Source organism: Lichenostomus cassidix, chromosome 2 (assembly GCF_008360975.1).
Source record: "Lichenostomus cassidix isolate B80296 chromosome 2, HeHo_3.0, whole genome shotgun sequence".
Taxonomy (NCBI): domain Eukaryota; kingdom Metazoa; phylum Chordata; class Aves; order Passeriformes; family Meliphagidae; genus Lichenostomus; species Lichenostomus cassidix.
The window spans coordinates 19,212,249-19,238,078 of NC_139482.1; the positions used below are offsets into that span (position 1 = coordinate 19,212,249).

At 37.3% G+C, this 25,830-nt stretch overlaps 1 protein-coding gene across 1 annotated transcript in view; it reads right to left on the minus strand.

Moving 5' to 3' along the window:
• The window catches only part of MALRD1 (MAM and LDL receptor class A domain containing 1), a 229,886-nt gene that overhangs the window by 202,828 nt on the left and 1,228 nt on the right, over positions 1-25,830 (minus strand). The window contains exons 2-7 of the mRNA XM_085050566.1: positions 22,218-22,358; positions 18,586-18,680; positions 18,346-18,507; positions 14,246-14,339; positions 10,088-10,231; positions 5,373-5,521 (exon numbers count right to left, since the gene is read on the minus strand). Coding sequence (XP_084906692.1) covers positions 5,373-5,521; positions 10,088-10,231; positions 14,246-14,339; positions 18,346-18,507; positions 18,586-18,680; positions 22,218-22,358 — 785 coding nt within the window. The remainder of the gene's footprint in view (positions 1-5,372; positions 5,522-10,087; positions 10,232-14,245; positions 14,340-18,345; positions 18,508-18,585; positions 18,681-22,217; positions 22,359-25,830) is intronic.

Consider the following 25,830-nt stretch of genomic DNA (forward strand, 5'->3'; position numbering starts at 1 on the left):
ATACCCTCCCTCACCTGCATATACAAACCCTTCAAACATATTTGTATATCTTTTAGGAACACTCTGTATTTGCTGTGTACTTGGCTGGATGCACCTCGATGCTATAATTTGGTTCACATTCAGATAACAGCTTAGATACCCAGCCCCACGGCCATCTTTCTCTCAAATTCATTTTAATAAAAACAGCTTGTAGCAGCAAACTTGAGGTTTCTATACAGTATCCACACCTTCTAGGACTGTTATTTACACTGAAAGGTATAAGTCACCTCAGATGCACCAAAAATTTTAAACTGACTATTGCTCCATGCAGCAGGTTTTACCCTCTGATTTTATATAGCTCTAATAACCCAATAATATTATTTCACTTCCTCATAATTCTTGTGGTATTCACCCTGCTTGTCATATTTTTCCACCTCTTTGCTACAAATGGGTTAACCTCACTAGCACATTCCCTGTGTCACTAGCATTCTTTTAAAATATGAGAAGTGTTGCATTTCCAGTACTTTCCTTAAAGATTTATTTTGGTGATGCAGGAGAGCAGTTACTCAAGATACCTTTACTGTATTCCCCTTACTGTGATATATTACTATCAATAAATGACTTTTTGTAAAGCTAAACTGGGCAAGAATTGCTCATTTTCCCCACAATGTTTTTTCCTGAGATAATGCTACTCAGATTTGAAGGATGGAAGAAGCAATCACAACTTTTTGTAAAATTCTCCATTTATAAAATACTTTTTTTTTTATGTTTCTCTATAGACACATGCACCTCTGTGCAACTGTACCCATTATTTTGTCCCTACTTCTCTTTTCAGAGAGTAATTTGGAACAAAGGAATGTTTGTTCCTCCACAATGATTAATGGATCAACTTTACGTTCTGCAGAGGAGTGACTTTTGCAAGTGTTGTTGAACACAAAGAAAAATTTTAGTGCATTAGGATACAAATATGCTTGTACATATAAACATTAGTTGAAATTAATTTCCTTTTTTTTTAAGGCCTACAACATGTAAAGATTAAGACAATAAAAGGAAGAAGAAGAAGCCCATTACTTAAGGGGAGTAACAAAAAAGTAATGAACAGCAAATGATAGACTCAACATTATCTTCTTTGGTTTCAGTTTTTACAGAATATGTTAAAATTTATCTGTCAGTTAACAGATGACTAATTTTGTTAATCGAATATACAAATAGGGGAATGAGATGATGGAAACCAGTGCCATGGAAAAGGACCTGGGCATCCTGGTCAATGGCAAGCTGAACATGAGCCAGCAGTGCCCTGGCAGCCAGGAGGGCCATCTGTGTCCTGGGGTGTATCAGGCACAGCATCGCCAGCCGGGCAAGGGAGGAGATTGTCCTGCTCTGCACTGCACTGGGATGGCCTCACCTTGAGCCCTGGGGGCAGTTCTGGGTACCACAATATGAAAAAGATATTAAACTATTAGAGAGTGTCCAAAGGAGGGCCATGAGGATGGTGAAGGCCGTTGAGGGGAAGCCTTGAGAGGAGTGGCTGAGGTCACTTGGTCTGTTCAGCCTGGAGGAGGCTGAGGGAAGACGTCATTGGAGTCTACAAACTCTTCATGAGGGGAACAGGAGGGGCAGGCACTGATCTCTTCTCTGTGGTGACCAGTGACAGGACCTGAGGGAATGGTCTGAGGTTCTCTTATGGAAGGTTTAAATTGGATATCAGGAAAAGGTTCTTCACCCAGAGGGTGGTTGAGCACTGGAACAGCTCCCCAGGGAAGTGGTCACAGCACTGTTACTATGGGGTCAGGGAGGGTGGCACAGGCTGGCTCCCCTCCCAGACCAGGTCCCTGGTCCATGTAATCCCACCGGATCTGGGGTGCCGGGCCCGTGGGGTCCTGCGGCATGGCGCGAGCCTTTCAACCACAGAAATTCTAACAGGAAACATAGTAAGGCGAAAAAACCAATTGGAACCCATCTCTGTTCTGGCAGGGAGGTTTATTTGGGGTACGGGGAGAGGGTCACAGGGAAAGGAGAAGGGGAGGGAAGCAGGAATGGGGTAGGAGCTGCCAGCTCAAAGATGGAGGACCTCTCTCAGACCCAGGCTCTGGCTTTTAAGGGGAAAGGAAGGGGGCGGGGCTGGCTCTCTAAGAGCCAGTCCCAGGAGAAGGAAGGGAAGATTGGCAAAAGGGTGCACACCAATTGGTTTTCAGGTACAGCATGATGCATATTTTAAAATGAACCAATAGTATACAGAGCAGGGAAACAAAGAGAGCACATGGAATCCTAAACCCCCACATTGCTACACAGCACCAAGCCTGAGAGAGTTCAAGAAGCTTTTGGGCAATGCTCTAAGGCTCATGGAGTGACTCTTGGGCTGTTCTGGGCAGGACTGGGAGTTGGACTTCAACGATTCTGGTGTGTACCTTCCAACTCAGGACATTCTATGATTCCATGAGTATTTTATGTTTGTTGAACAGTTAATACTGCCAAATGGGAATGCAAACATGGACCGGAATAGAAGTATAATGTTACAAACACATATAAGCCAGAAGTGCTAAAACTGGAATGGAATTAGGAAGTTTAAGTAAAGGTGACATATTGGAAAGAATACCTTGTGAACTCTGAGAACCTAAGGAGAATGTGTAGGAAAATAGACAGTTGGGAGAACGAAGGACATATGTTACAGTTAAGGGGAAAATACAGAGTATGCAATTATAGCCAAGATGCTAAACAACTCTTAAGACACTGGAATAAATTCCTAACAACAACCTTGTAAGCAGCTAGAGAATTAGAAGCTGAGAAACCTACATTAGCTGCTTCTGATGAAAAGCAAGTCCTGTTTAGCAGTGTAAATTTTTTTTCATCGTAAACAGACTTGAAAAATATTTACTTTACTTTATTAAGGTCTTTTAAAATCCCTTATAACACATCCTTTAAAAAATTGTGGTAATTTGGTGTAGATGAAATTGCTGTAAAATGTGCAAATAGAAGTGTGGTCTTATTTCAAAGAGGAGATGTCAATAATTTTCTATTAAACTAAAAGAAAATTATAATAGAGTTCTGCATAGGTCTGTTTCAGAGCCTGATATAATTATAGTGCTAACTAACTGCCTGCAGAGTGTGAAGAGTGGGATGAAAAATAAATTTTAAAACAATGTGGATAATACTATCTTGGGAGGAATTACAAGCACTCTGAAGGGCATCGTTAGAATTTAAAATCATCTCAGTGTACAGAAACCAGTTCCAAACCAATCAGACAAAGTTCAAAGACATGAGTCACAATTAAGACAGAAAAATCAAATGGTCAAATGCAGTAGGGTTTAATGAAGAGCAGTTTGGCAAGCCAGCCATAGAAGAGGAAAAGCAGATTATCATGGACTGGAAGTTAAATGTAAGTAAACAACAGGTTACTGCTGACAAAAGGAGTCCATTTTCCCTATATTTCTTTGTACCCAAGAGCAATTTAAATTCCCCATCTTCTGATTGATACCATAATGTCTATATTAGAAAATATATTCACTCATCTTTCCTCTCTCTGTTGAAAGGGTGAGGAAAGCCAGGGATAAATTTACACCTGTGGCACTTGCCCTCTAAAAAATCTACTGAAACTGTACATTGATTGCAATCCAGTCTCTGTATGTGTCAGGCCTGTGTGTCTTGTGGGATTTAGCAAGAGTTATTCAAACACAAGAAGTTTTGATCAATAAATATAGACACAGGATGTGCAAGGAAACTGCAAGGCACACACTGTTGAGAGGTTATTTTGAATGACAGTGTCCAGGCCAGCTCTGTTGTCTTCCAGAGTCAGAAACAGCCCTCAGCTCTCACTTCTTTTTTTTGGTATTGGCTAGTTTTGAAGATTCATATGTTTCTCATAACAACCTAATGATTCAGTAGCAAAATGTGTAAAAGCCAGCTCTCCATTTCAGTTTAAGAAGTCCTAAATATAAGTCTGTAGGGTTTTGTTTTTGAAACTATCAGCAGAAGCTTATGTTACTGCAGGTTTTTCTGGCAAATTTTGCAGTATGAGTAACTCATATCAGCTTTAAATAAGTCTATGTTCACTAAATACACTTCTGATTGAAGGGGAAATTCAATAAGTAAAACATTAAAGGGCTAAGAGAATCTGTGGAAACAGAGTGGACTGGTGTAATAAATGCCAGCAAATGTTCTTCTAATGCATGTGTAAGGACGTGTTTGTCAGTTAATTTAATCTAGGTTCCCAGTTCTATGGGAACTCAGATGTCAGTTTTCTTATGGTTTTTGCTTACATAATTTGCTCTGTTTTCAGGGAAAGAAAACTCTTAAATTGGGTCCATTGATGCTACTTAGGTGTACTACTGAAATCAATATTCCTATTCTGTCTCAAGGTTGCCACAAGTGTCATACCTGGGAATTTATTGGCAAGTACTTTGGCACAAAACTGTGCATTCTGACCAGAGCACTGATTATGTTACAATTCCCTGACACAGTAATGGGTCATAGAAAATACAACTATTCCCTTTTATAAATGAAACATGAGCAAAAGCCTGGAGCTGTTTTCATGAATACTGAAAGACACAATTGGAAAGAAATAAATTATTTCCATTACCCATTCTTATTTTAAAACCTCTTGGTTGTGTTACACTTTGGGGGTTTTAGCTTCTTATCTTTGTGAATGAAGTGGATCCAATTTTTTAAATATATGTATTGTGGGGTGATAAGAATTCAACTCCAGCATCAAGATATGAGAGCCATTAACTTAATGAGTGCAGCTCTACTGCTCTTGCTTTCATTAAGTAGCAGTACAAAGCATCAATACTAACCCATTAAAGCAGACTTTCAAAAGAGAACATCCTAACATTAGAAAGTCTCACAAGGTAAGGGAGGTAAGAAAAAGGGAAATAGCTAGCAGTGCCTAACTGACGTTTGTGTTTCATTTTGACAGGGCTGTTTTATCTACTAATAGGCAGAAGAATAGAAAAATTACTGCTCTAAAACTTGGGCAAAGCAAAGCAGGTGTTTAATCAAGAACTTTCCAGTCATCCTGAGTCAACGACTTTCTTTTTTACTATGTCTCCAAAGACAAAAGCACCTATTTTCCTATTTCTGTAACAGGAAGAAGGCTAGAAAAGCTGTTACTACAGATTTCCCTCCTGAAATCTGCAATTGATTTAATTCTGTAATGGCTGGGTTTGCCCTTGAAGTCTTCTTGCAGAACATTCACCCATCAAATTAGTTTATAGCTGAGATGGCGAACACCCAGGTTTTGCAATTGCACAGACCAGTGGAATGGTACCAAGTTACTTTTTGCACAAACTGACTCAGGGGACAGGCATGCAGCAGCAGATGCACCTTCTTGCATTTTGTCTGGTAACACCTGGGCTGCCATATGCTTGCCTTTTGGAAATGAACACGTTTCTCCTCACCTGATTCATAAGCAGTACTGCCTTGAGAACGCTGCTGTCTGCCATGGAGTAGTGAAACTGAAAATGGCAATTCTTGCTGGAACAATTACACATGGAGCTGTTTAGGTAAGCACTTTCATTGTCATTAGCTTCTAACCACTCAAAATAGCCTGCAAAAAAAAGGAAATAAAGGTTACTTTTTCAGAATTTTTTTTTCTCTCAGTCTTTGAAAATAAGGACTGCTTTTCACATAATTACACCAAAGACCCATCCCAGCAAGAGGGAAATGAGACCATCATGCTGATGATGTGACTTGGATGTCATCTGTATCTTATTAAATAGATATATATATCTTCAATTTACTCACAGATAACCCCAGCAACCAAGAATTACATCAGTTGATAATATCTTGAAGTTCTTACTTTGCATGTTAAAACCTGTAAGAAGTCCCAGCTCAGCCTCCATGCATTTACAACTGTTCAATATCTAATGGCAAATATATGTGGAAACTGGGCTTTCTTCCCACTGGGGTTTCCAGGAAATATGCTTTTTACAGCAATATTAAAAAAAAAAAATAGGCAGTCTGTGACTGCTACAGGAAGCAGTCACGTCTCCACCGTGTAATCAAGGTCTTTACTTCTCAGCCAGAATTTCTGCAACAAAATGTTGGAAGCATATTGTCTTTCCATCTGAAGCAGAAAAGCAATCTGTGCTCTTCTTGACCTATTGCCCCTTATAAAAGGATTCCTACGGAGATCTAAAGGAGTACTCCATCCCCTAAGCAGTGTCTATTAGTTTTCAGAAATAAAAAGGCTAAATATTTTTTACCAAATATATCAGCTCTTTCCCCTGCCTCCTGAGTTGCTGAATATTTTGCTGCCTTCTGCAGCAACTATTTAAACGATAAACAAGGACTGATTAAAGGTCTTAAATCTGCAGTTTCTGTGTTAATTTCTCTAAATACAACTTATCTCCAATGCAAATGTTACACAATCTCAAGGAGAAGGAAGAAAGTATCATTTCACAAGAAAAACGTTCACTTTTATAAAGGACCATGTTCTTTTCCTTTTGTTGCCAGTCCGCTCTTAGTGTTATGCAATGATTTACACTGTATTGTTTACAACATATTGTTGCAATTTCATTGGAATTAAGCTTGTAATTTCATGCCACAGCAACTAACCTTGATATAAGAAAATATTATAGATTTAACCCCGATTTCTCTTTGACAGACCTCAAAAACACATCTAAACTTCCATAACTACTATCTTGTGCATAAGAGAAACATCCAACATTAGGAGATATGCTACCAGCTCTTTATCTAACTTCAGAGTTCTCTGATGCCATTAAAAAACGAACCAATTTTAGTTTCTAGACCCAATGATAATTAACATTCTTTTCCCTCTTTCCTTTGAAGTACCTGAATCATTAAAAGCTGGGCAAAGTGGAGTTGACATGATTTTTAGATAAGAAAGCAAATGCACAGCATTAGACAAGCCAAAATTCTATGAAGCATTCAGAATGATCCTGTGTCCAAGAGGTGTGCTTACCCTTCTTTAGGGAATAAATTTTATGCAAGTACTGTGATTGCTTCTAATACAAATTGAGGCCTTTCCATGAATGAAGACTACAGAACCTGAAAACTGACTTTTTTCTTATTTTCCCCTCTTCTCTATAGCCTGTAAAAGTAGAACAGAGTTTAACTTGAGAGACTATAAACTTTCCTAAAGTAATTATTTGTTTCCCCTCTTTAAGGGATTTTTAAAAATTGTTATTGCTTTTAGACAAAATTTATCAAGTAGCTGTCTAACAATCAATGGTATTAGGACCATTTTTCTTTTATTTGTTGCAAACTTTACAGCTCTTCTTTAAGGTCTGAATTTCCCTCAGTACAGTACCCTGCACAGCATATTGCTGTGTTTATGCTCTGACTTTCCTTATGTCTAGAATTTTCATGACTTTCTCTTTCTGATGGGCCAAACTCCCCTTTGTTTTTAGAGACAGAACAGGGATTCCAAAAGAGTCACTTCATTCCTGACAGCTATAAATAAAGCTATTGAGTCAGCGATGTGTGTGTATCTGACAAGACATGCAGGTCTATTTGCCAGGATAACGAATGTAGATTTTAATATCTTCCCATAAAATATCTTCTTTTATTCTCTTCAAAAGGCTGCTTGACCAGGTTTTACTAAACAGTCTTTTTCCTTTCAGTCTTGAAGGACAATTTTTTGTCACAAGTAAAACTTTGGGAGTCTTGCAGAAAGATGAGCCACTGACTACACTGGAGCCCAACCAAGCAGCAGAGCTTTCAGATTACTGCTGAGGTCGCCCAGGGTCTTCTTAGAGCTGGGGTGGGATAGTGAACCTGCCTGTATCCTGCTATGCTGGAACCTAAAACCATAAATCTTCAGCTGTTTGGTTCCATTTTAACCACATTTGGACTCAAATCTCATCAGTCCCACTTTAATCCATAGGATTTAATGATTTCACTGGTTTTGTGTGTTTAAACTCAAGGGACTTTTATCACTAGTTATCTGAAATATTGGTTCTTTGACTTATTTTTGCATCTTCATTTTTCTTATGCAGAGAATTTCTTTCATTTTTTGCTTATTAAAGGAATGTTACCCTAGATGTAGAAAACCAGCTTAATCCAATGTAAGAAACGTGAACTACAGAAACTACAAAAGCATATATGAAACATCAATAAAGAAAACAAGAAAAAAATATTTTCTGAACAGTATTGCAAGGGAATAAAAAAACTCTGTAAGAACTTTTGACACTAGAGAAATTAAGAGGAAAAGATATAGAGAAATTGCCTACAATACAAAACTAGAGAAACAAAGCAATAAAGGAACAAAGGAAAAAACTCTTCCAAGGACAGAAAGCATTTTATTAAATTTAAGGATACCAGCAAGGAAGGATTATTCAGAGACCATAAGAAATCTTTTCTTTATAAATGTAATTGTCTAGACCTCTGCTTTATAATTTTGTGTCTTACCTTTCTTCTATTTACATAAGTGAAAGCTTTGACAAAATCAGAATATAACACTTAGTCAAGTTCTATTTCCATTGCAAGTCTGAGCCCTCAAGCAAGGAATTTTTGCAGTTTGCATACCATTTCTTTAGTTTTAAGAAATTTTTTTTAATATTCAACCCCTTAATTTATGTCTCAACACATCTGCATGAATAGAAACACTGAATGTAATGAAAGTTCAGCTATCACAGTTCAGATTTTTCAATATTTTTCAATGTTAAGGATTAATTAAATTCTGTGTGTTGTTTTGATGCTTGTTTCTTCTCATATTTTCCTTTTTTCTTTATGGCTTGGAATGTCCCCAAGCAGTTGGCAAAATTCAGCCTACTCAGCTGCCTGTGCCTATTCATACAATAATGCCCAAGCACTTATATAAGAAATATTTTACACACATATATTTCCATATACGTTCTCTTTCCAACGACAGTGCTTGTGATGTAGTCGTGTAAAAGCCACCTATAGAATTTCAGTATCTTTACTGTTCTCAATATTGTCTTAAAAGGAAAATCCATACCTGTTACTAGCCTCCAAGGTGTTGTGTTAAAGTATGGCACAGATAAAACAGTTTTCAGGGACATTTTTCAATTAAAATCAAATTAAAATCTCTTTTTTTTTTTTTTTAGATACCCCAGTGGAAACTGGAAGATTATGTGGCTTTTTTCCTCACATTTAAGGGGGAAAAAAGTTTGGTTTACTGTATCCTCTCCATTGTACATATTTGAAAAAAATAATTTTAACAGTGTATACACTCAGGCACTTTTGCTTGCTATTCCATTATAATTTGACTTACAGTTACTAGACTGTATTGAAATGCATGCTAAAACTTATTTTAAAAATCTTTTTAAGATGAAAACAATATCTAACATTCATTCTGCTTCTATCAACGAGATGCACTCCATTTCTGTGGGTTCAAAGTTCAAGCAGTAATCACCACAATATCAGTTCTTCAAAGCTGCATCACAAACTGTGCTATTACAACTAGCACCGCTTAACCCCTCTGAAGGCAATCTCAGTACACAACCCAAACCCTTAGCAGGCAAGAGAATTCCATCTCACTATAGAACACTTAGAGATTTGCACCCATTAAGCTTTCAAAAGCCTTTCCCATAAACCCATAGACACACACTACACAGTGACTTCAAAAACAAGTGATGCTCTTTACTTATTAAAATTGCAGCTGGAATAATTTTATTGTTTTGAAGAGTAAGAAAGTATTTTGTAGAATAATTGTTTTTTTTACAATTCCCCATAATTAAAGGCTAAAGATGAAATTCCTGAATGTATGCTCAAGCAGAGTAGTACTACACAGGTAAAACTACCAAGTATCAAAATCAAAATTTGAAAAAAAAAAATAAAAAGAGCTGTGGGCTTAGATGGATTTGATTTAATTTAATTTCACCAAATTCTTGCACAGATCTCATACAAAGAATAAACTGGAGAATAAATCAGCTATTAATTTATATTGGAATTATGTTAAAATATTTCATGAATACCTGAAAAAATTTCATTAATTCTTACATTAAAATACATCGTGTCTTACCAACATGAGTGCCCTGATTAAACAGCCAAACCAAAACCTAATTCAAGTTCAAAATACATACAACTACTTTTTGCAGTTTTGTTCGGCATTGGGGCACCGTCTCACCCTAGAAAGCACCATATTCTCCATGACAGCTAGTAATTTTGAGTTCAATCCAATCCGCACCTGCAGAATTGCTGCTGCAGTCCTTCAGGGAGGAGCAGGAGGCAGTGCTGTGCCCGGTGTGCAGCCCTGCTGGCTGAGCAGGCTCGGCTGGCTGCTCCCAGCGCCACTCGCACACGCCAAGCTCAAACCTGGAAATCTGCGGAGCTGAAAGACAAACACCAGCACTTCTTAATAAGTCATTATGTAGGAGACTATTTCCCATTGGAAAAATATGCTTGTTAAACTCCCTGACAACGTTTCTGCTTTTTCAGAAGGTTGCTTCAAAAGCCCTGTGTATCCCTGATTGCTGTCCAGTATTTCAGCCTGCCATCTTTAACTATCCTAAGAAATCATTCCCTCAAGACAGATGCTTCTTTCAAAGCAAAGGAGTACTATTCATGTTAGCCAGTCATCACAACCTCCATGAATACAATTCTGCAGAGAGTGTTGCCAGGTAACATAAAAACTGACATATCATAATAAGAAATGCCTGTTTACTTTTCTAGATGATAGCTGTGGAAAAATCACTTTTAACTGAGAGGTTAAACTCAGCAGCACCCCCACAATACTTGTAACAGAATACTCCTTTTTAGAGACAGAAAGGTTCTGAATGCATCGCCACATATTTTCGAGAGTTTTTAAGATCACAACATGCCTGACTAATCTAGTTGCCCTTGGCAATGGTCAGGATTTTAAGCAGGATTGCACTATGATAATGGAAGTTCCATTTCTTAATGTTATTGCAGGTGAAAGCTCATCTCCTGTTAAATAGCAGTCAGGATATCTCAGAGAAAGCATAGAGATTCCTGTCTGTATGGAGAAAACAACTTCAGGTCAGCATACATAGATGTTACTGTCTTCTTCTTCTGTGAGACATTGTATTATTCACGTTACTGACATCTCAGTGAAATGGCCTGTCCAGCCAGTGCTGCAAACCTTTCATTTCTTCCTTCTTCCAGTGCTGAGTAAATGTGCACTTTTTTCAAACCCTGTGTATTATGTGAGAAAGAGCTTGTCAAAAACTTGTTTCCCATATAAAATGCAAAATTCCACAAAGGTCTAAATAGGATGGATTTTGTCATATTTCAATATGCAAAAAAAGTACAAATGCTTTCAAAAGGAATCAAGACCTGCTTTAAACACTTTTGAAGTATTGATACAAAACATTTTGAGTAATTCTGTGTTTTTTTCCCAATTTAGTTTTAGACATTTTTGAGGTTTTGTTTGTTTTGACAAAATACCCATTTTCCAGCTCTTAATTTCACAGCATGTCAGACAACATAAGATTAGTATTTTGGATTTTCTGACTCCCATCCCTGTAGCAGTTCATCCCAAATACCTGCCTCTGTAATATTAAAGGCTACATCTTTGCAGGATTAGAATTAACTAAGGAATTAAGTTTGAGATTTTTTTCAGTTGAAGTATTCATACTGGATTTTTGTCAAAATTTATACAGTATAAGTAATACATGTATAATTACTTCAATTTTCCTGAAAAATACCCACAACTTTGCAGTGAGGCTTTGTCATTTCTGTGTTACAAGTGACTTAAGGAGGACAAAAGCCTCATTCTCCCTGATAGCATCCCACTTTCATGCCTTAGAGCTCTTAGCTTTCATCTTTATGCAGAGATCAGAAGGACAGTCTTAGTAGGGTTTTTCATGTATATAATTCTTTGGGAGTTAAGAGGGAATTCTGCAGAGCAGCCACTTGGATAAGAATAGGAAGGCTTTGAACAGAAAGTTTTCTAAAGGTGTAATTAGAGGAGAATTTGCATTCCCTGTGTTTCAGAAAATAAAACTTCAATATTTTCTATTTGACAGCTGAAGCATTTTTTCCTGCAGCCCATATTCAAATGTATAATAAAGAGCTGTGGGGGTTTTGAGTGATAACAAACTATTTGGCAGATGTTGGGAAAACTATAAACTGTAGAGTATCTTAAATTGCTATACTGAAGATAAGGTTTTAATTGTATATTTTTCAATGCCTGAATTTTAGTCTTTAACAGAACTGGACAACCTACTGAAGGAAGACAGCTTGGGAGACAAGGGAGAGATAGAAAGGAAGAAAGAATTTATAACATAATGAAATTACTTTTATATTTAAACATCACAGTTTGTATCAAGAAACTCCTGAAAGCACAAAAATTTGAGATATTTGACTCAAAACCCTAAAAGCACAGTTATACTAATGAATACAAAAGCCCAGGTCATCTCTTCTGTGCATTTATACTGGGATTAAAAATCATGAGGGGTACATTAATAATGCAAGTTTTAGGAATTTCATGCAATTAAAGTGGTTTTCATTAAAAGTCTACTTATCCAGACATTCCATGAGGACTAGAGAAGAAATTATTTCAAATTCAGCCAACCATTAGTCTGACCTTTTGTTTTAATTATTGGAAAATGTTCAGTAGTAACATGCCTCTTTCAGGTAGAAAATTAAGATTCTTTGACCCTGTTTTTGGCTGCTCTGAGCCATTTAGATGTCACCTAATGAAGTTGACTTCTCCTAATGAGGAAACACAGGATAAGAACTGGCTCTTATTAGAATATACCTGAGGCACTTAACAGTGCAGCAGCTCAATCTGTAAACAACAGTATGTAATTCAACAGCTGCCACATAAGGTGAGTTTAACACCTGGATTTATAAAATCTAGTGACTACATCTGTTTCCTTTTCCATCTCTTTGAGACAGCAATTCATCTCTGTAGCTGATTTATTATTGTTTAATTTTTGTTTGCTTTAGAAGAACTTTGTTGAAAAATTCAAAATATTTTTACAGACATCTACATTCTCTTGCAGGAACTGGTAAAACAAGGTCATAGGTTGCTAGAATTTAGCAATGCATTTTTTTCCATTTTACACCACCCTTTTGTCTGCAGAAATCCTCCAAGGAGGGGAAAGAAGCTGGGTTTAAAACCAAATATTTGTCATCTTTACACTGAGGACAAATTTCAAATTCCATTTCAAATTCATTTTTTCAAAGAAAGCACACTGTATACTTTCCTGAGTTCATAGACAAGTGTGTCCAAAGTTTTGAATTAGCATCCTTGCCTATTCAATTAATACAGCTAGAAAGCCTCTAAAAAACCAGAAGAGCAAGATGTGACCTGGCATGAAAATATTAATATATTTACTTCCATAATTCTCCACTGTAAGAAAGCTATAACATGGGGAATTTGACATGACCAAGTTTAGTTACCTGAAACCTCATTTCCCCAATATAGATCCCCTTTTAACTAAATACATATGCCTGCTGCCATCATTAAATTAGGGTTTGTGTCTTGCTCTTAAAGTGATCTGCTTGCAATTGCTCAGCACTCTAACACATTAATACCCATCAGCATCTCTTTTCAATAGCTTTTTCCCACTGGGAAATCTAGAGGGCATTATTTAGGAGTGTGGTAAACACAAAACCAACCATGTAACCCAGCTCCATCTGTGCCAAACGCTGCTTTCCATACTTTGAGTTAAGTTAAAAGACTAAACCTTCCATGCCCATGCCAAGAATAAGAATAAGGAAAACAAAGGAGGTGCTTTGAATCAGGACTGCACTCACCTGAAGATGTGACACAAGTGCCACAGGGCAATTCTCTTGTGTAATACACAGCAGTCAGCAACTTAATTTATGCTAGGATGGGTAGCAATCCTTTTCCTTAAAAATACATTGGGTTGAAAAGAGAAATAGGGAATGTTTTGCTAAAGAATCCTGACACACAGGGATGGTCTGATGCAGAGATGACTAGCCTGACATTACAACTCTTGGATGTAGCAGAGCAGAACAGCATAACCCCACTGCACAGCTGAGGATCAGGACCTTTGCGCATTTAGAAATACACGAGTGCCTTGGGAATCTTCCTAGCCAGCTCCAAAGCTGTGCCTGAGCTGGCTGAACACATCAGTTCTCCAGCCAAAAACAGTAGACATTTTTTGCCCACTGAGCCCTACATCTATAATGCATCAGATTTCTTAAAGTATTTATTGTCTTTCCATGTAACTGTGTTTAGATGTGAAAAGACAGATGATTGTTTAGGGAAATGAAAATGAGCCAAATGACAACACTTATGGAGTTAAGAAAGCTTTTGAATAGCAAAAGGCTGTCCATTGTTTTTTTCTCTTCTAATCCAAGGAAAAGACAAAGTAAAATGTCTTGTCTCCTGAAAAACAGGTATTCTTACCGCATGCCAAAGAACATCCTTCGCTGAAGGCAATGTCATCAATGGCAACAGTTTCACCTTGTCTCTGGGTCTCCACCATCCCCCAAAAGATCACCTAAAGAGATTAACAGCAAATCAATAAAAAAATGCAATTTTCCAGTGTCACAGACAAACCAAAAAGCTTGCAGTATATGCCAGTGTAGTCCATGGAGTTTCTATTGGAGATATGAGAACTCTATTCATGCATTTAACAATTTTGGAGGATTACCATGCTGACTTTTTCACACACCCATGGCTTTTTCACACAAGCAAAGATATGTAGTCCAATCACCTAACTCAGGATGAAAGCAGAATTTAACAGGAAGGATCTGAAAATCACAATAAAACGCCTTAAAATCTAAGCAAGGATCATGAGAGTTGAAGAATAAAGCACAAAGGATTTTGGTTTTTTATCAAGCCATTATTCCACCAGAGACTGGAAATGTGAAAATTTTCTAGTTGATTTCAGATTTCTCAGAAACCTGGAGACAAGTCAGAACAAAAAAATACCATTATTCTGAAGTCTTTCATCAAGTTTTTAGCCAAAACAAACCTTGAGGAGCACTTGGTTGAAAGTTATTCTGCTCTAATATTACAACAGTGAATTTTTTCTGCCTACCAAAGACTTCTACACATAAGAAGTTACAAATATTTTACATTTCCATCTTAAGGGCAGATTTCAATCCACATGCACATAAATGTACAGACTATCACTGCTTTTCTGCAGTGGTGCACAAGGGAACTGACTGATCAATCACACTCCTTAGGAAAATGCAACAAAAAACATACCGATCAAAACAACCCAACATATCAACCTCATGAATAACATTTCTTAAATTATTCCATAGCCATATCTTGGGATGTCACAGCTCCAGGATTTTCCAGAGTATTGGAGGCACAATCTACCTAGAGGTACATTTTAGCTCTTAATAATGAATTCATTGTGTTAGCAATAATTTCTCAAATATTACCTGAAGAGTTCAACAACAATATTGTGCATAGTTCAACAGATTGATGCAGAAAACATATAAATTATAAAGAATTGAGTTTTTCTCTGTACAAGATGACACGACTTATCCGATGATATGACCATTATGTTAAGAGTTGGAATTTTTTGAGGGGTGGAATTTTTTGTCTCTTGTTTGTTGTTCTGAAGATGCAGCTGGCTTCCACAGGAAGAATGGCAGCCATATCACACGCAGATATATGCTTATATAACTGAAATGCAGCATATTGGAAATTTTCTCATTTGATTTGTTTCAGAAAACAGTACTTTGAATTTTTGAATTCTGCTGGAATTTTATGTGTAGCTAATGTGTATTTTCATTGCATCACCACTAGAAAGACAAAAAATTATTCATATTTGCTGCTTCTATCATTACATGGTTTCTGACAAGTTTCTAAAACAATATAGTGCACTGTTGTTTAATTAGAAACACAAGAAATATTTCATATCAAAGATTTGACAAATATTTCACCTTTGCACAATGATTTTTCATTGTGAGCTCAAAATTCAGTTATTAGTAACTAAATTTATAATATATATATGTAGCTGTAGCTTGCAGTTGGGGTTTCATAGACAGATTTTATTATATAGCGAGACAGAGTGATTTAGACAATGTTAAAGAAGGGCTAGCTCAATTTTCTGGTGCAAAGTCAGAGGCTGCTTCAAGTTCATATCCCATTACAGCATGTGAAGTCTGGATGAACCTCTGTCCCCTCAAAATTCATGAACAGTCTCTCAGCTTCCCCACTTCCAGAAGAAAATATTGCTAGATGCCTCCAGCTGCTCTTGTGTCTAAAAAGATTATCCAGGCTTTATCTGGTGCAGATACCCAGCTGACTGCCCCTGAGTTCAGTCCAGTAATAACCAAACTGACTCACACCCGTGTTTACTCCAGCAAGGAATCATTCAATTTTCCTTCTTACAAAAAGGCTAGAGCTCCTTAAGATCACAAGTCAGTAACAAAAAAAAAATGTCTGCTTAGCAGTACTTTTTTTGCTCATAACCTCAATGAGCTCTATCTATGCCACATCTGTGAGCACCAGAACAAATTAACAAATTGCAGCTCCGTTAGTGGTGTGGAAAGCTGTGGCAGGACTGTAGGTGGGATCCAACAGAGCTGGGCTGGCTCCTCAGTGCAGCCACAGGGACAGGTTTGTCCTGTGGACAGCAGCAAAGCATGGGGTAAAACAGGAATCAAGCACAGACACATATGAACCCCAAGCCCAAAACCCCTTCCCTTAATCTAGTCTGGGGGACAGAAAATTGTGCTCATTAAATCAGAGGAAAAGTATCTTAGGAGAGCAAACCATGATATAATTCTCCAAAATCCAGCGAAAACAGACATACTGAGCTTGCTGTTTGTTCAGTAGTTAAACCACTGGCAATCTTTGTAATTCACAATTCCATTCAGAAATGGAGATTTTACATGCCAAACCAAAATTCTGTATCCCATAAATATAGTCCAAGATACTAAGTACTTCAGTGTTAAACACTCAATATCAAAATGAGCTAAGAAAATAAGCAGCAGAAGTTCAGAGGTTGGTTTTAACTAAAATATTTCTTCAAACGTGTTTGTAAAACTGCAAAAAGTATGAAAGCACCCTATTTCGGACTGATTTATACATCTAAATAAAAATATTTGTCTCCTATCATTTTTTTTCCATAGAAACATTAATAATCAAAATTTTTTCTGGAAATATGCCACAGGTACCCCTGTAGGCTAAGTATCTTATATAAAAAAACAAGTGCAAAAGGGCAAGTGAATTGCATTCACTTGTGTGACAGTGACATCTTGCAAGTTGTCACTGAAGCAAAAATATGCAAAGAAGAAAATTTTCTCAGCCTCAGAATGCAGGTTTTGTGAGGTGCTGAGCTGTATTTCTTAAGCCAATTATAATGATTGCTGCAGTAAGTTTGACACCTGCCTCTTTAAAGCTGGACTGTGCCCATCAGTTCACTTGATAGAGGCCAGAGGAAACTAGGTTTGCAAACAATAATCTAATCAGGATTTGACCTGGCAATTCAGACGAAGTAGATGTTATACTATATTAACCATTCCCAGACTCAGTCAATTTTCCAAGTAATAAAAAGAATGAAAAAAAAACCCTAGAAGTAAACCCTTCCAGTACAACCTGAGATTGCTCTACATACACATATCAGGTAGAGGTAAGTTATTGACCAATAACAACATTGATATTTGTATTGAGTTGGTATTGAGGTATTTTGCAACATACATTCTCAGAAGGGTTGAGCAGGCCAATAGTACTTCAAAAATCAAGATCCTGTTGGATGCTTTAGCATAAAATATGCAATTCATGTAATTATGTTACTCATTTGGTTTATTGATATGAGGTTGTGCTGCTTTGCCTTCAGGTCTGTGTGCAAACCAAGCTCACAATAACTGCTCTGGCAGGAAAGCCTCTCATTCCCTTCTCTGCTCCCCACTCTCTCCAGTATTAGCATGCATCACCCAGAACATTATAGCCCTAAGTCACATTTACTGTGCTAATGTTTTTTGTAAATGCACATGTAAAAATATTTAAATAGCAGATGATATTTGCATTGCTTTCCAGTAGCTTTTAGCAAAATGAAACCATATGCATGCATTCTGTGACAAAGGCTCAAAGCTGCAATTAATAGTCAAGTGCAGTGTTTGTCACCTGCAGCACCTCTATAAAACAGTATCTCAGAGTATAAAATGCTGTTTCCTATATAAATGAAACCTTGAGTTTATCAGTCCAGTTAGATTGAGGCTAAGGGAATATTGTATTGAAAGTTAAGATCACAAGTATATCACCTCTATGGGCTGGTAGGTAAATTATGACTCGAGATTGTTTTATTTAAGACACATGCACAGTTAAAGCAAAGTTTGGTGTTAGTTTTAACACCATTAAGAGATAAGAATAAGCTGTATTTGTTAATGCAAACTATGATCTTCAAAATGGCTTTTTTCTCATTTACCTCACGGTAGTGTTTTCTTTCCATTTACAAAATAGTTAGTGCTGACCTATTAAAAAGTCCCACACTTTCTAACCCATTTAACAAGTGTCCTTTACAGGAACCTCAATTTACTAACCTCATACTTTTCAGTGCTGTTGATTGTGATGGTATTTACGTTCCACTGATTTTGTAGCTCTCCTGAAGCTTGCCAAATATTTGTAACAGTATCTTCAGAGTGCTTCTGAAGCCACACCATCAATGTTCCACTCATTTGACTGACCCAGTAATGAAATCTAATCTAGGAAACAGAAGGTCTGATTATTCCAGGGAAATTCTATGGTGGACAACGTAATACAGGGATTGTGCATCAAAATACCTGGCAAACGTGTTCTTCATCAGTTGGAAGGAAAACATTTGTCCTTAAAGATGCAGAAGAAGATTGCATTTCAGAGGACAATGAGAGGAAATAAGCTATTAAAAGGAATAAAAAAGAGAAAATTAGAAGCTTGGAAAAAAACCACAACAATAAAACAAGAAGAGCATTACGTAAAGTTATAAATTAATAACTAAAAAGCCAACTAGAATTATTTCCCCAGGAAATATTAATAGCACTTTTAACCATTGCGTTCCAACCTGTTTTTCATGTTCAATACTGTCATGGCATTGCTCCTTCTTCCAGCTAAAATGTTAAGTAGGATTCCAAAATATTTAATGTGGCAATGGCTTGAATATTCAGTTTAGAAGTGCAAAATTTTGGGACAAAGTGAGACTAACTCAGAAAGCTGATCAAAGGCTTGAAACTCCAATTGTTGAATAAATAGCATGTTTCATTCCTAAACATCAAACTGCCGTATTACAGTAAAATACACATGTATCAGGACAGTTCAGGTCTTTGAGGAGGTGGTGGAACATGGGAGAGAAGACTGTGGTGTTTTCACAGGTTCTGCTGGTGTTCAGATAGGCATCTAGGTTTTGGCTGCTCAGAAAATTGCCTCAGTGCCGAGAGAAGGCTGTGGTATCCCTGTACACATTCCCAATGTGAAAAGTTGTCTTCAGAATTTCAAAACTACCGTTAAAGATACCACTGTCTTTTGTTCACAAGTCCTTGCTTCACTTGAAAGTGTAACTGCTCAAGAGGACTCAGTGAACTATGTTGTTGCCTTTGACTGATTGTGTCTCTTCCCGACAATATTGCTTCAGAACTTAGAAAATATGGAAGGCAACCACCCTATTTTAGGATATCAAATACTGCAAGTCAAAATTTGGCTCTCCCTCAATATTGGAGATGTTATGTGTTAAAGGATGCAAGAGGAAAAATAAAGAATAGAGAACAAATCAATCTATTTTTAATTCTCTTCTTCCAAAACTCCAAACAATGTCAAGTAAACTGTTGTCCTCTGACATGAATGTGCTAATGAAATAAGGAAGATGAAGGAGAAAAAAAGCCAAGCAGAACTCAAGGAATAAAAAAAGAAAAAACAAATCCTAAAAATCAAGAATAATGCATTAACCAAATATCAGAAGATAGATCAAAACATCTAAATACTTAATTTATTAAACTGCATTTTGCAGTCTGCTACCAGGGCAATGGCCATGCTGCCCCCAGGTTTGAGACCTTTCTTGACTGCTCAGGCAGCACTTTCAGAGCCTGCCAGCTGCAAGGGTATTGTTCCTACCCACAACAGATGGCTTGGTGCCTCTGCAGAGCCCTGTCCCTGACTCCAATCTGTTCCATTGGATGTTAGCTTCCATGAAATTTTGAAATATTTTCTTTTACTTCCCTAAAGATAAATGTGTCTAAGAGTCGAAACTTTATTTTTCACCTGCCACACAAATTTTAAGTTTTACACAGATGGGGCAGAACTAGTAATTTGAAGAATTTTGAACAGTCATTTCATATTAGAGTTCTACATAGAGAACAATTTCATCTAGCAAAATCAGGTTGTGTTTTGGTTTGGGTTTTTTTTAAGTGGTTTTTACTCTTCAATTGCTTTTTCAGTGAAAAAAAAAAGAGCCATGAGAGACAGACCAAAAGAAATGTTTTGGGTTCTAGTAAATGATTACATAAATCATCAAAGGAGTTATATTTACCAAGGGATCATTGCTCTTCTGCTAATGTATGTGTGTCATCCTGATGGCAGGAACACTTCCTTCAGCACTCTGCCATAGAGCAGACTCTGCTTAGTGTCACAACAGAGAATCATTTCTGGGTTTTAAGCAGGAACCAACATAAAACTGATTACATAGTCTGTCAAGTCACCAGCAGTGGGAAAACTCAACTCACTGCTGTAAGAAGATAAATATTTCCTAGACAATTAGAACCAGCTTTTAGAAATTGAAAGTACAATTTAGACATTCTCCAGGTAAAAAACCAAATTAATAAAATCATTTAAATCTCCTTAGCCCTTCAGTTCACAGGTCTGAATACACAGCCTCTCAGAAAGTTGAATAGCTGCAAGTATTCAAGCTGAATAAAATAGTTTAGATTAGCATGCCCACTGCACAATTCAGACCTGGCAGATACAACAGTGACTGAGTACCTAAAACAAGTAATTGTGAACATACAGGTGACTGAACAGTTTGCTCTGTCTGTAACAAACACTTTCGTTGATGATTCTCAATCTTTTGCTGGCTTTGGCTGCTTATATAAGTCAAATTCTCCCTCCCCCACCAGCTTTTTGCAAGATGCAGGTAACCTTTTTTGTGTTTATGAGAGTATCTTATTCTAGCCAAGAGTTTGCTATATTTGTACTTTTGAGGGTTTTTAAAATGGGTTTCTTGATGAGAAGGGCTTTATTATTTTAAAGATAAACTATTTCACAACTTACAGACTTGGAATAAAGCTTATGTTTATGAAAAAGGTTTGGTAGCTGCTCACATTTTTGTGCCAACATTGGTTTAAATCAACACTTTTTTAAGAGCTACCTTATCTTTGGAAGCATAATGCACACAGTAGGATGTGCTTCTGTGATACATATAAGCAAAAGCTGAAGTTGCTAAATGCATATCACATGCATAAAGTTTCCTAATAATGAGAATTGTCCACTATGAAATGAAAACTTGCAGGAAAACCTAGAGTGGGGCTTCTGTTTGTTGTTTTTCTCAATGAAAAAAATTTAATGTTGGGTTCCATTTTCATCTGCTGATTTCTAAGCAAGCTTTCCATACATTCACCTTGAAACTACCAATTTATACTCATAGGGAACTTCTACCTCTTTGGTAGGTTATACAATGTGTAGGAGATGCTACTTTAGCACAGTGCAAATTTCCACACTCCCAGATAATCACAATTTGGGAACGAGGGGTAAAGCACTGGGCTAACCACAACAGCACTTGCATCCCACATTGGTTTGTGTTCTTGTACACACTGCAACACTGCCTGCCTGCCTTCAGGTGCTCCTAATGAGGGCTGCCAGAGCACTGCTTGTGTCCAGGAGAGATGAGGGGGAGTGGGTGGAGAGGGAGCGAAAACTAGAAAATATTGAGAACTAAACAGTTACTGTGTTACTACTGTATTACAGTATGTATTACAGAATGAGAAGCAGGGTTCATTTGCCCATAGGACAAATATAAGTGGTATATTCTGTCTGAGGAGAGATGCAAGGAATTACTTAGTTGAGAGGCAGTCTTTGAGGCAAAGTAGAATTGTAAGAAGATTTAGAAAGAAGCTGGCTCAAAAGCAGACTATCAAAGCTTATCCCGTCCCCAGATACAAAGTCCTCTTCTCTCAAAATATTTGAAGCAATAACATTAGCCACAGATAACAGATACACACACTCCAGGCATTTACCTGCCCAAGAAAATGTGAGAAAAAGTCTCAAGATTTCTAAACTGAATTCTGGGTTGTTGTAATTGCAATGGCCTAAAAGCATAGACACAAGTGCTCAGAAAACATGTGGCAGAATATAATTGAACTATAAAGAAAATAGCAAAATTTAGCAAATTAAATAGAAGAGCACATAATTTGTAAGAGTCCATGGTTTCCTCAAAGAGTACAAGAAGTCTTACCACTCTCATTCCCATTGTGGTCAGAGTATGGTGGTCCCATGCCAGATTGACCATTTCTTCTTATCCAGCCAGGCTGTAAATTGAATTCGGGAAGAGCTTTGCATAGATTGGTTTCAAAATCACACTTGTCCCAGGAGGAACCTGAATTGAAGCAAAAAACCAAAAAATTAATTGCTTAAAACCAGAAACAATAGGATACTTTTTCACCATCACTTGCTGTTTAATTAGCACAGAGAAGCACTCTGAACAGGGAGGTGAAAAAGAAGTGAGAAACACCAGAATGTTTAAATCATGAACAAAGAGAAACAGCTCAGTGGAAGAGAGATAAGTGAGAATGAGCATTGGAAAAAAACCTCAAAAAAAAAGGTGAGTGTCCCTTCACCAAACCAAATCCAAATTAGTCCGTTTATATTTAATCACTTTAATATATGCTCTTTTCGTCACAAATATGTATGTAGTGACCTTTTTGTAGGAAACTCTCCAAGCTAGTATAGTTTATATGCAGAGACTATTCTTAAAATACACTGCAGCTCTAAGGTGAAGAATTTGTCCAGAGTTCTTGCATAGAAAAACAAAGACTTAACACCAGGATGTAATCAGGTAGCAATTTGTTTTTTATTCCACATCATTCAAACAAGAGACGAAATGAATCCTCAGAATGGCATAGTGTCCCCACTTGCTTTCCCTCTTCCTTATCTCTTCCAGGACACATAGCAAGGTGGTGAGGAAGGACCACTTCTCCACCTTCCAGATTCCCCTGCAGAGCAGGGTAGAGTAGAAAAGGGAGGCAGAACATTCTGGTACAGAACTCAGTTTGGTGCACAAGTTCATTCAGGCAATTTGAGGAGGGTGTGTGACCAGATAGATAATTTTTTATTGGGATGGAGGGACAGATGTTGGTTTCTGCACGGTGTCAAGCAGCACTTTATGCATCATATCCAAGCTGAATGAAAGTGCCTGGGTGTGCTTGACAGGCAGGACAGCTCCATTCCTTGAAGCACTTACTGTAGTGGTGGAAGGATTTAGTTTAAAAAAATAATCTAAGCAGATGCAGCTTTGAAAAGCAAACTCATTACAACTTCAGCCCAAGTAGAGTGGCCAGTACATGATACTGTCACCACATTTCATGTCCTGAGTGGAAACTTTCAGTTCCCCACCTTTTGTCTTACACAGCAGAGGAAGATGGGTTAAACCCCTGCCTTCTAATTTGGATTCTGGTTAGACACAAGATCTGCAATTCCTTCACACTCCCTCTCAAATTGGTGCTTGCTCCAAGCCCCTGCTAATGCTTCTGGTCTAGTCTGTATTATCATAGTTCACTGATCATTTTAAATAAAGTTGCAACTGCAGCATTTATAGTCACACTATGATGTTTAATTTCATGACTTTCACATTCATATCAATTTACTGCAACAATTAATTACAAGGTGAGAGAGGGGAAAACAGAAATAATTCACACAAGCATTCCAGACTCAAGTTAATTTGCAGATTGGCTGAGTCACCAACCAACTTTTATTGCTGCTTTTATTCCTTAGATCTTTAAGTGGCTAAACAGCATGTCAGAGGATCATCAAAAGCACAAACATTGCTGAAGCATATCTGCTTTACATTGCATGAAATTCAACAAATCACATTCACTATTTCTTCAAGAATTTTCTCATACCTGAGAAAACAATTGCAAATTAATTTGCAAATCAAACAGGAAATAGCAAGAATTACACCCTTTTAAATTAAAAAAAAAAACATTCATCATTGTTTTCCAAGGCAATATTCATTTTCACAGAAAATATAACATGAAGACAAACCAATGTAATTTTGCTGGAAGATAGATTTACAAAAATAAAATCACTGCTTAGAGAGGGAAAGTTCAGAAGGAAGAAATATGTGGGGGTTTTTAGATAATTTTTGTCGAAATTCCTGTGAACAAAAAAAAAATATTTAAAATAATTTCTAAGGAAAAATTCTAAGTCTCATAGGAACTACAGTTAAAACTTTTACTTCAAGTGTGCATGTATATAAAATCTCAGTTTAGGATATTCTGGGAACAAAATAGTTTTAAGAGTAGTTAGTTATCGTTCACTTCCTGGCACATATTTTGCAATATGAAGACCAAATGAACAATAAAAACTGGAATTCCAACTTTTATATATTTTCAAGGCAGAAGCTTCCTTAAACCTGAGCAAAGCCCAGGGGAAAGAGCAGGAACCTGTCACAAACATGAGATCAGGAGCTGAAACCTAGGCAGAAAAATAATTTTACTATAATCCCAAATCACAAGATAGAGTGGCAGCAGGACAAATCTTGGATTTGACAGCCTGATCTGTATCTTCATGTGTGACAGCTGACTTATCTCCTGAAGTAATCCAGAGCTTTATCCAAGCAGTCCCAGCATGTAGCCTGTCCCTCAAGGCCTCTGGCTTATTCATATAAAACACAATATAATTTCATATCTAGGTTTTTTGAAGAGCCCATAGGCTCGTTTTTCTGTACTGGTCTTTGGAGGAACCTTTAATTGTCTGCTTTCATGTAAGCATTTGTCTAGAGCTGCATTCCCTCAACAAACAAGTGTAAAGAGCCTCCATAAAAAATAATGGAAGAGTGCACCTCTTGCTCCATATTCTGCAATCACAATAGAAAGTGCTGCCTGGACAAAATGCCCTCTCCAGGGAAACCAAGACCACGGGAAATGAAGATTTCAAGGCTATGCAGTGGAACTTAGCATAAGCACTTCTTGTGCAAGTGATAAAAATATGTGCTAACCTGAGACATGTTAGACACATCAGGGAATTCAACAGGCATAATTTGCGGCCATTACCATTTAATTAATTTTTGTACAGCACAATAAACTTGCAAAAATGTAATGATGTCAAATACAGTCTTAACAATTGTCTTATTTGCAGAGAAATAAAAATCAAGTATCCTAGAGCTGATTCTAGTCTCCTGTTCCAAACAGATCTCTGCACCTTATTTGGGTAAAACAGGAATTCCTATTGTAGGAAGAAAAACTTTATGTAGCTGGACACACAATTGTAATTTGAAGAGCCTGGATATAAGTTGCTGCTCTTTCTCACAGATTTCAGCTGAATTCAGTGATTGCTAACGTGCTCTAATTAGCAGTTTTCAGTGAGGACAGAAAGACATAGGCTCACCTAAAACAACCTGTTTTATATTTAAAGTGAAATTTTAAAATCCCAACAAAGATAGTTGCATAGTGAGAGGAAGAACCTAGATAAGATTTAGTTAGAATTAAAAATTTTGATAAATCCAAGCTCTTCCTTGGACTCAGAAAAAAAAATCTTCAAGAAGGACTATCTTATGCATCGGTCCTGGTTTCAGCTAGGGTAGAGTTAATTTCTTCTCAGCAGCTCTTACAGTGGTATGTTTTGGATTCAGAATGAGAGTGGTGTTGGTAAAACACTGATGTTTTGGTTTTTTGCTAAGTCATGTATATCCTATGGCAAGGACTTATTTTTCCCTTTGTCTCGTGCTCTGCCAGTGAGGAGGTTTGCAGGGTTGGCTCAGCTGGTCAGAGCCTGCTGCTGCTAACACCAAGGCTGCAGCTATGCTCTGCATATGGACCATGCACTGAAGAGCTGGACTCAGTGATCCTTGT